Genomic DNA, 9,753 nt, shown 5'->3' on the forward strand with positions numbered 1-9,753 from the left:
CTTTCCTTTATTAATATTTTTGCAAGTAACGTTTCCAGGATAGTTAAAAAAATCCTTTTTTAACATTTGTATAGCTCTTGACATTAAATGAACGTGACAGAGAGTTTTTTTTTGATAAGAAATAGAGATCACGAATCAATCACAGCCAGCCCTTAAAATTCGTGAAAAAGAATGCCTTTGAATAAAAAGAAATTCATTGCCATGTTGTAAATTTAGATAATTCCCTGGCACTGTAAGTCACACTTTCAAACAAATTGTGTCAAACTTGAAAAAAAAAATTGGCCTGAGAAAAACCGGTTTCAGTCTTCTTCCTTCAGTTTTGCCTGAAGAGAGGAGATAATTGGTCCCAAGGTCCTCTCTTGTTTTGCCCATCCGGGCTCTGGCATTACTCTTGTGATCTTTTACAGCTGAATCAGCTGTTTTTGTTTCACAGTTCTCTCCGATCCTTTCGTTGGAGCTGAAATGCCACCTGCTACTTTGTTTCTGTGTCCATGTCCCTTTGCTTATAAACGGCTTGGAAACTAAAATTTCGAGGACGTTTTTGGACTTTTTACATTTAAGGCATGAATTTTTCGTCATTTCAGGCCTTGGAACCTAAAAATGAGCCTAGCTAGCTGTAAAAAGGGGCAATACGGAGGCATTACGTCCTAGCCGGCATGATCACATGCTGTTTACGGAAAATTCCCTCATCCATGTCAGGAAATTCTGTATTTTAAAGCCTCCCTTGGGCATGACTCAGCAATTGAAGACATTTCTGCTACGTTTTCAATGTTGGTTAGCATGCAAGGATTTTTCCCATGCCTATCGTCAATGATTTGCTCACTGGTAATAGAGGGGGTGGCCCCAGAGTGGTTTTGCATTGAAATTGGCATGCAACAGAATTTCGCATGCCCTGTAAGCATAATTTGAGGTTCTGTGACCTTCTCACCCAGGCCGCGAGAAGCCTAGGTTCTAGTAATAAGTAATTCATACCCAGCAAAATCTCCGGCATGCCGGGCATGCCAAATTTTCTGACATGCCCGGCATGCTAAATTCTCTGGAATGCCGGGCGTGCCATAATCTGGGTCATGCCGGGCATGCCAAAATCGGTCTCTGGCATGCTCTCGACGCAAAGGTTATAATTCCGTGAATCTACAGATATTTTAAGCCTGGCTAAAAAAAAAAACTAAACAGATCACAATTCTTATCTTTTGATGTACGGTTACACGATGACGTCATTGCTATTCCTTTCATTTTCATAGATTTGGTTGTCCCAGCGAAGTTTAAATAACAAAAGCTCTAATTTTCACAAGAAAGTAAAACCCTGAGGGATTCTGCCGTAGTAATAAAACAGCGTCATCGTGGAGATGACCTGTTGGGGGATTGTGAAAACTCCTCACCCCTTTTAATGAGTCTTTAATAGGATTCCCATTTCATATTGCGAATAAAATGGAATTGACTGAAATCTGTAAAAAGAGAGACAGAGACTATTTTCATTGTATAATAAAATGCATATATGTTCCATGAAAGCTTTTAAAAATACAAGGTTATAGAATATCTTTCAAAGTTCATTACAAACTGAGCTAAGCCCCAAAATCACTGTTCATTATTCAGTAAATTATGATGTTTGACAATGCAGTGTGCTTGAATATAACGTTGCAATTACAAATCTCTCTAACGCATTTTTCCCTACGTTAGAAAAGCTGTTTTTGTCTTGTTTCACATTTTGATAAGGAGTCTGAGTTCCTCTTTCTTGTTTGGTAGGCTTGCCAGGGATTAATGTTTTTGTGTCATTACCAGTGTCTGTGTTCTTTGTTTTTAACTTAAAGTAAGTCAGTAATAACTGACAATATCAAAGAATTGCTCTCTAGAAAAGTAATTATCTCCTCGTCATGTCTGGAAGTTACCTGTAACAAAAAAGAAATGGAATGTTAACACATGAAAGGGCAAAAAAAAAAAAAGAAATAGAACATGTAGAGCTCAGCTTCTCTTAAGATATTTTCATACTGGCTTGTTGAGTCTGTTAAAGGTCGCAACTAGTTGTCTGAGGCTAATTTCACAAGAGTGTGCAATTGAGATAAATACATGGTAAATAAAGTGAAAGAAACGTGGTTTCACATTAGCTAATTTACATTGCGTTGTTCATGATGTTTACACGCTCTTCCACTGCGAAATAAACCTTTGCATTTGGATTTGTAAGTCAAGATTATACCGAGTTTGATTGACACTTAATTGAACAATAGTTTCATTTTTAAGTAGGTAAGGTGTAGACCCATATAAAGCCGGAATATGTAACGGAAACTCAGCGAAAACTTTTTCGCATCTTTTTGTTGCGATATTCTCTCGCAGCCCGTCAACTGATTAGGGGTTGCGAAGAAAAAATAAATTAAGACCAAAGGTTAAAGCCTGACCGGTTACATCATTTCGTATGTTACCTAGAGTTCTAATAAATAGGTCATAAAATAGGATTTAACGAGAGCGAATTTGTTTCTCAATCGGTGGATAAAAAAGTGAAGCTATCAAATCAGAAGTATATAGAGTATCAAAATTATTAAATTAAAAGCTCATATAATTAGGAAAATTCCTTTACGAAAACAATGCCAGTGACATTAAATTGATCAGATAAAATTCTCAGAAAATATGTCGAATAAAAGCCTCAATGTTTGCTTTTGTTTTTGCGTAAAGGTAAATTTTTCGGCCCACAAAGCAAAGTTGAAAAAGCGACTAAATCTTAGTTTTTTACATTGAACATGTTTATTAGCTTAGTTTTCGTCCGTTTTAAAAGCTTTATGACCCAATCATAATTTTCGGGTTAAAATAGTACAAAATCATTTCAAAAACCATGTTCATTTAAAGTAGAGCCGGCAAACGTGAACATTTTGTAATTCAAAAGTCGGACCCGCAGCCAGGTTGTTTAAGCTTAGAATTATTTGCATTTTAGCGTCCTATAAATTTACCAGAATCGCCTCTCAGAGGCTTACTGTAGCAAAGCTTTTTGTAGTACACTCGTAGACAAGCAATGTAAGCCTTAAGACTTTGCTTGGATGAGATGTCCAAAAGAAAAATTAGTTTTGTGGACCTAAACACAGTGTAAACACACATTCACAGACTGCTTATATTGAGTTGTTTACAACTTTGCATTGAAACCTGCAGCATGTTCATTTTTTTAAAGCGAAATCCAAATCTGATCTTGGCATTTGATTTACGGATATTTTATTTTGTCTCCAAAAGTGATTGTAATATCCGTTTGATTGTCTTTCAAACAACAGTCAAACTATGCAGCAAAAATAAGTAACTTTACCAGTACAGTGAAAAAATATGGCCGTAGGTGCCAAAAATAATTATACTCGAGGTATAAAATTAGATCTGACTTTTTTTTAGCTTTGGTTTCTATATTTTTGAAGTTTTCTCTAGTCTTCTTAACAGCAGAAGAAGATTACAAGACATACAAACAGAAACAATCCGAAGTGAACGAGTTGACAACCACTTATGCCGGAGTTCTTAGGCATGCTCAACAGCAAGATAAACTGAATGCCAAAAGGATAATTCACGGGATTTGTTCGGTATTCAGGCTTTTTCTTTAACAAATTAATACTAAATTTGTACTTACAGTCTCTCGCAGAATCCATTTCTTGTCCAGCATTCACCAACATCTCAACCATGCACCGCAGAAAAAAAAAGACAAACAAGTGCGAAGAGACATGACGACATCGTGACGCCACAACTGCCACGCTACAACAAACTAGATTCATCGTCATCCGAAAACACTTCTTCGGAAATTCGGCCGATGTCGTGCGTGCTCGGGGTATCTTCGGATGACGCAGATGACTTTGCTCAAAGGACTATCGTCAGCAAGGAGTAAAACAGTTTGTGAGATTCGCATAGCCGACAAGAAGCGCACTGAAAAACTAAGCAAAATCTCTCTGAGAAGGCAGTCCAAATTCACCAAATCAGAACGTCTTTGCAGTATGAACGTCGTACTCTCGTACTGACTTGAACGACCTGGTAAGCTTAATTTTCACCAGTCTTTTCATGCTGTTGACCGGGAAACATTCCGACGCGATAAAACTTAAGCATGGATAAGTTTATACTGAGAAGATTTGTTATCTTATTGTTTAAGACGCTTTTCCGCGATCAAATTTAAATCAGTATCGGTTTGAAATAAAAGGATTAATCTTTGATTGCAAGTTAAGTATTCTATTTTATGCATGAATAATGTTGTTTTGTTGTGCTTTTTATTTATAAATCCAGGCTTCTGTCTTCAGTTTTGCCAGTCTATCCCGTGACACACATTGTGACAAACATGACTTTTTTTGTTATAATCTGCATTTATTGCCAGGCATGAAACCTGTAACTTCAAGCTCCCTAAGATATATTTGGCGATTATATGTGATTCTCAGGATATGATGCTGAAGCGAACATCAAAATCAGTGTCGCTGGGCATGCCAATTTCTTGTCTGGCATGCCGGGCATGCCAAACCAACTGGCTTCACCATAAGCTTCACCATCGGCATGCCCGGCATGCCAAACCAGAGGAGCAAAAACTGGGAATTAATTATCAACCCGGCGAGAGATCTGGGACCAAAGTTTAGCTGGGTCAATTTTGGGCTGCCAGGGCATGAACCCATTTTTTCCATGCCTATGAGATGTTATTTCTAAGTACCAATGTTCCCTTGAATTTTGTCATGCCTAAATATATAAAATTTTCCCTCTCTCATTAATCCTCAGACTGGATGCGATTTTTACGCTCGCTAGGCATGTTCACCTGAAAATCATGCCCATACCCTTATTCAAAACAAAATGCTATCAAATTTTAGTTTCCAAGCCGTTTTATACAACCTCTGTTTGTTTTGTTTTCTTTTGAATATTTCACACGGCGTGCTCTGCATTAATATCCGTTTCTACTGTATCTTGACTTTTTTGGGCCTTAACCGCTTCTGCGGAATTTATTCTTGCCCTTTTTGCTTTCATTTTTACTCCCAGGCAACTCACACATTGATAACAACGCTTTCCTAACACGTTGCTTTTTTCCAAGTAAGCGACAACAGAATCAATCAAACCCGATAAAAAGGACAGGCCAGGCAGAACAAATACGATAAAAATGGATTTGTGTTTTTCAAACGGGATAAAATCGCCAAATCCAACAGTGGAGTACGTCACGAACATGGAATAAACAATGAACACAACAGACTTCTCTGGCTCCAAACGCGCTTGAACTGTTGTTACCATCACCCAAGTTAAAACGAAGCAACATAAATTGATGCACATATTTGCTTTTTCCAGGAAAGGACATTGGTTTTCTGGGCAGGCCATACCGTGACGTTTTCTGTGTAGGGGTCTGTTTGCCTTTTTTAAACCGATGTTGACCAATTTTCCAACTGCACGCAATGCAAGGAGAGTGATTGGGATTCCAGGAAATGCGTAGATAATGGTGAAAACTTGGCCACCAGCTGTTGCAGGGGTTATGTTGCCATAACCTGTCAACAAAAACCGTACGGAAAACAGTTTTCAATACATCTGTAAACCTGAAGAAGGCTGATATGGCCAGCCGAAATAATGTTATAAAAAAAAAATAAACGTTGTTTTAAATCACTTTTGCAGTAGTCTTTGGATTTGTCGTTCTTAGTTTTCAGCAACATAGTAAACCTTACGTCTTAACTCAAAAAATCAGTTTGCCTTTGCAGAATTGTAACAAACAGTTTTTGAAATTTTTAACAAAATAGCTATCTTCATGAGCCCATAACCTGCTATCTTGTGAGATTTGTTTGTGTCACAAAAATCCTCTGTTCAACTTTAATTTTCAGGTTTTCAATGATCAGGGAATGATTAGATAAGGTCGCGGGGAACACCTTGGGCTCATTATTATGCATTTACTTAAAACGTATGCACGAAGTACAACGGCTGATATCGACAGGTTTACGAGATATTCATAACTGGATAAAAGATGAGTGCATAATTTAAAGTGTTTACGCGCTCGTGTGTCAAGCCGACTGCGAACAAAATGTTTATTTCAAAGTAAGAAACGGGCTCTGAATCAAACCTTGTCTCTACGATTTTTAACAATATGGAAATGAAAATAAGGAAATCTTTAGAAATTTCAACCAATTCAATAACAAAACTTTGTGCTTTTTTTTTCGCCTCAAAAATCCTTGAAAACATTGCAGCTTATAAACAAAATTAATACGTGGAACATAATTAACCATAATTACCATAATTATAATTACATAACTTGCTTGGAATTCGTGCTTTAGGGCCTCTTCATATGAGCCCGGTTGACCGGGCTGGCTCGGTTACCGGGATGAATTCTGCCTTGGGTTCATATGAGAAATTTTAGCCCGGTTTCCGAGATGAGAAAAGGTCAAAGATCCTGGGTACGAGTTCTGGCGCCAAATTTGGGAAACAAAGCAAACATAGCGAAACACAAAAATTTTAACTTTCGGGCCTATCTTAGCATCGGTAACTCTTAAAGCTGTATCACTGCAGTTAAATGGGATACTTATGATGTGGAAAACACAGCAGACAATGCAAGACGATGCCATCCGGACCGCCAGAATTCATCCCGCCGTTCATCCCGGCAACCGGGATGAAGTGTTCATATGGCAAAATTTCCAGCCCGCTTACCGAGATCTCGGTTGGAAAAACCGAGATCTCGGGAACCGAGCCAGCCCACCCTCTCATATGAACACATCGAAAATTTTACAAAGGATTTAGAGGTGAGGCGAGATCTCGGAAACCGGGCCAGCCCGGTCAACCGGGCTCATATGAACAGGCCCTTAGTCGGGACACTTTCGGGAGTCTCAAAATTTGACTTTTCTGACAATTTTGTGTCCAAGAATTCAGTGCAGATAAACAAAACTTGACGAGCTGGCACTTCAGAGGGGTCACTTGGTAGACTGTAGTGTGTTCTGTATAGAGCGGAATTCTAAAAGAGCGCTTTTATAAAAATATATAAGGCGTTAATTTCGGGGAGGACAGATTTTGCTCATTTAAACGATTATATCTTGCTGGCAAACTTATAAATTACAAGATCTGCTCAATACAAAACACACTAGGGCAGTTTTGACCGATCATTTATTAATAAAATCACAGAGTGCAGCTATCTTCTATTCTTTCCGCAAACTTGGACACAAAATCACAATTTCCCAATTTGGTAGAACTGTGGCTTAAAGCATCGCTGTAAAGCGCGATCTACCAAATAAAAACCAAGCCTCCGAAACGTCCATCATTTACAATGTCTCTGTAAAATTTTTATCTAAATCGCCTCTAAAACAGCCGAGATATAAGCGTTAGCACAAGTAAAATTTTGCCTTATGAATTTATTCAGAGATAGGTGTCCCCCTCGGCCGTAAAGAGCGATATTGACAAGAATTTTGCCAAATGTCGTTAAATTCTAATGAGTAGGTTTTGAGATATCGTCGTTTCTTTCAGCGAGCTTAAGCAGCAACGACGACAACGGCAGCGAAAACATCACTAAAAAAATGTGTTTGCATCCTTTCAAACTTTATCGCGTCTCAGTTTGGAACCGCTCAACTCGTCAAATGCAGGCGACTTTCCAGGAGTTGAATTCTTAGGGACTTTATCCATGTTCAAATAGAGAAAGGAAAATTTGTCGTCGTATGTCTAAGTCGTCCATAAAACGTCGCATTGGGAGGTTTCACGTCGTAGTCGTGCGGTGGACGTCAAAGAAATGTACTAAAAAGCCAGATGCACGTGCAGAGCTGTTGTTTTGTTCATAAAAACTATTGTTTTTGACGTCGTCGTTGTCGTCGTCGTCTTAGTTGCTTAAGCTCCGTCTATTAAAGTCAACAAAAAAAAAAACGTTCTCACATTTTTCCCTAAGTACGCATGCTCAAAACTTGTGCGCGCGCTTGGTTCACGCGATGTGACAAAAGCGACGAGAACAGAATAAATTTCTACAGACAACTTCTGGCCATTTCTCTCAGCTGGTGCTCACATTTTTACTAGTTAATCCCATTGGCTGCATGTCTTCTCATAGTAAAGATGTTAATAGTAGAGGGATAAAGCATTTCAAGGGGCGAAAACACGTCATCACATCACGTCAGTCTTTGGCGCGCTCGAAAACAAATGATATGTTTATGTCACAGAAACTGTGTTTAGTCGCTTCAAGAAAAGAGAGCTTACTTTATTACCCTGATTCGTTTCGTTTGTACATACAGAATGAGATAATTTTTTCAACCAAAATCACGGAATAAAATATGTTAAAAAAATGTTGTTGCCGCAAATAAAGACCGCTAATCGCCAACCTTCCAGTCCAAAACAAAAACCACCCAGTTCAAAAAGTGAAATGGTGAAATTGTATGCCTTCTTTAAGACTCAAGACCCTGATCAAAATAATTCGTTGTTTAGAGACTCACCCGCTTAGGCCAAATAAAAGAGTGCTGCCCGCCGGAAAACACATTTCAATATTTGATGTTCAGCGCAGTTTGGATAATTATGCTGCTATTGAAGCCACGATATATTGGTTTGACTCTGATCATTTTTTTTAATTTGACACAACAACAACAAAAATAAATTAAACGAAGTATTCAACCCTTACCTATTGTCGTGAGGAGTTGCAGAACAAAGTAGACTGAGTTAATAAAGCTCCATGATGGTTTGTATCCATTCTCTTTCAAACTTTGGAAATCTTGTAACATGTTTGTGACATTTTCTCTGGAAATGTTACATGTCTTCATCCACTTGAGCAGTAAATCATCCGACGTTTGTTCAGCAGCGTTTTGATCTTCCTCTTTTTCGATTTGCATAAAAACAGCTCCACCGATGAGCACATAAATAGAAAAACCAATAAGACGTAGTAATAACTTCTTCAAAGGAGCCTCCTCCATATATGCTAGTCCGACTATCCTCTCTTACACAGCCTAAATATTCTTACGCGATTTAAGATATTTTCAGTACAATATCTGCAAAACTTTGGTGTTAAATTTGTTTCACTTCAGTTGATATCGCGACTGCCGTTAATTCAACTGGTAACTTTTTGAGGTTGCAGCTGCACTAGTTATGCGAATAAAAACAATGCTAATCAGCCGTTTATTTAGCCTGACAGATATCATACCTGCAAGTCAGTAACTAATAAAAGGTGTTCTTAAATGATAAAATACTCTTTTTCGCGAGGTGTTAAGATTTTAATTGGCTGCGAAAACGACTCACGCAGATGTATTTCAAACTTTTTTCGATGGTATTACAAGGAACCATAGCCCGCCAGTAAGTTCTTCATTTATGGCGAGCGATGCGAGCTGTGAAAGAAGCGCGAGCGAACGGCTAAAGAAAGGAGAGCTAGCTCTATTTCTTTAATTTCCCCACCTCTGGCAGTCACGTCTCCTTTCAGTGTTGAGAAAATGTACTAAACATTTTTCTTTGTTTCTGGTGCAGTAATACAACAATATGTGCTTTAAAACGAAGTTCCCTTCAAGCTTCCCTAGAGCTATTGCAACCTCAGATGTCTAGACAATTCATATTATTTCTCGCTACTCAGTGCCGAACGATTCCGTCCGATTATTCATACAACCCAGGAGACTCATGGGCTCCTGACACAACGCTTTCATTTTCGTTTTGTAAAACTCCTGAACCATCGCTTTTGAGGCGACCTTCCTGAGAAGTAACTTGTTTAGGATGGAGAAGACGATACAAAAGCGTGGACGCCAGAAACGCCGATATATTTGCATAAATTAATAAGCTCTCTCTGGTCTCATGCAGTTGAAATTATACAGTTTTCTTTATCTTTCTCGAAAAAATTAAAATTAAGCGTAAAGGTCA

General features: G+C 38.4%; 1 protein-coding gene across 1 annotated transcript; it reads right to left on the reverse strand.

Annotated features, from left to right (window-relative positions):
- Nucleotides 1–4,611: 4,611 nt before the first annotated feature.
- LOC140929879 (potassium channel subfamily K member 3-like) lies at nucleotides 4,612–9,019 on the reverse strand. Its single transcript, XM_073379577.1, has 2 exons — nucleotides 8,537–9,019; nucleotides 4,612–5,456 (listed from the first exon to the last, which is right to left on the reverse strand). Exons 1-2 carry the CDS (start codon nucleotides 8,823–8,825, stop codon nucleotides 4,849–4,851), a joined length of 897 nt encoding a protein of 298 aa, XP_073235678.1. The 5' UTR covers nucleotides 8,826–9,019; the 3' UTR covers nucleotides 4,612–4,848.
- Between the last annotated feature and the right edge of the window lie 734 nt (nucleotides 9,020–9,753).

The sequence above is a fragment of the Porites lutea genome, chromosome 3, assembly GCF_958299795.1.
Source record: "Porites lutea chromosome 3, jaPorLute2.1, whole genome shotgun sequence".
Classification (NCBI taxonomy): domain Eukaryota; kingdom Metazoa; phylum Cnidaria; class Anthozoa; order Scleractinia; family Poritidae; genus Porites; species Porites lutea.

Coding starts and splice junctions, on each gene's coding strand:
- LOC140929879 (XM_073379577.1), bottom strand. CDS start 8,825: ATGGAGGAGGCTCCTTTGAAGAAGTTATTACTACGTCTTATTGGTTTT. Junction 5,457..8,536: donor GCAACTCCTCACGACAATAG/GTAAGGGTTGAA, acceptor TTTTGTTGACAG/GTTATGGCAACATAACCCCT.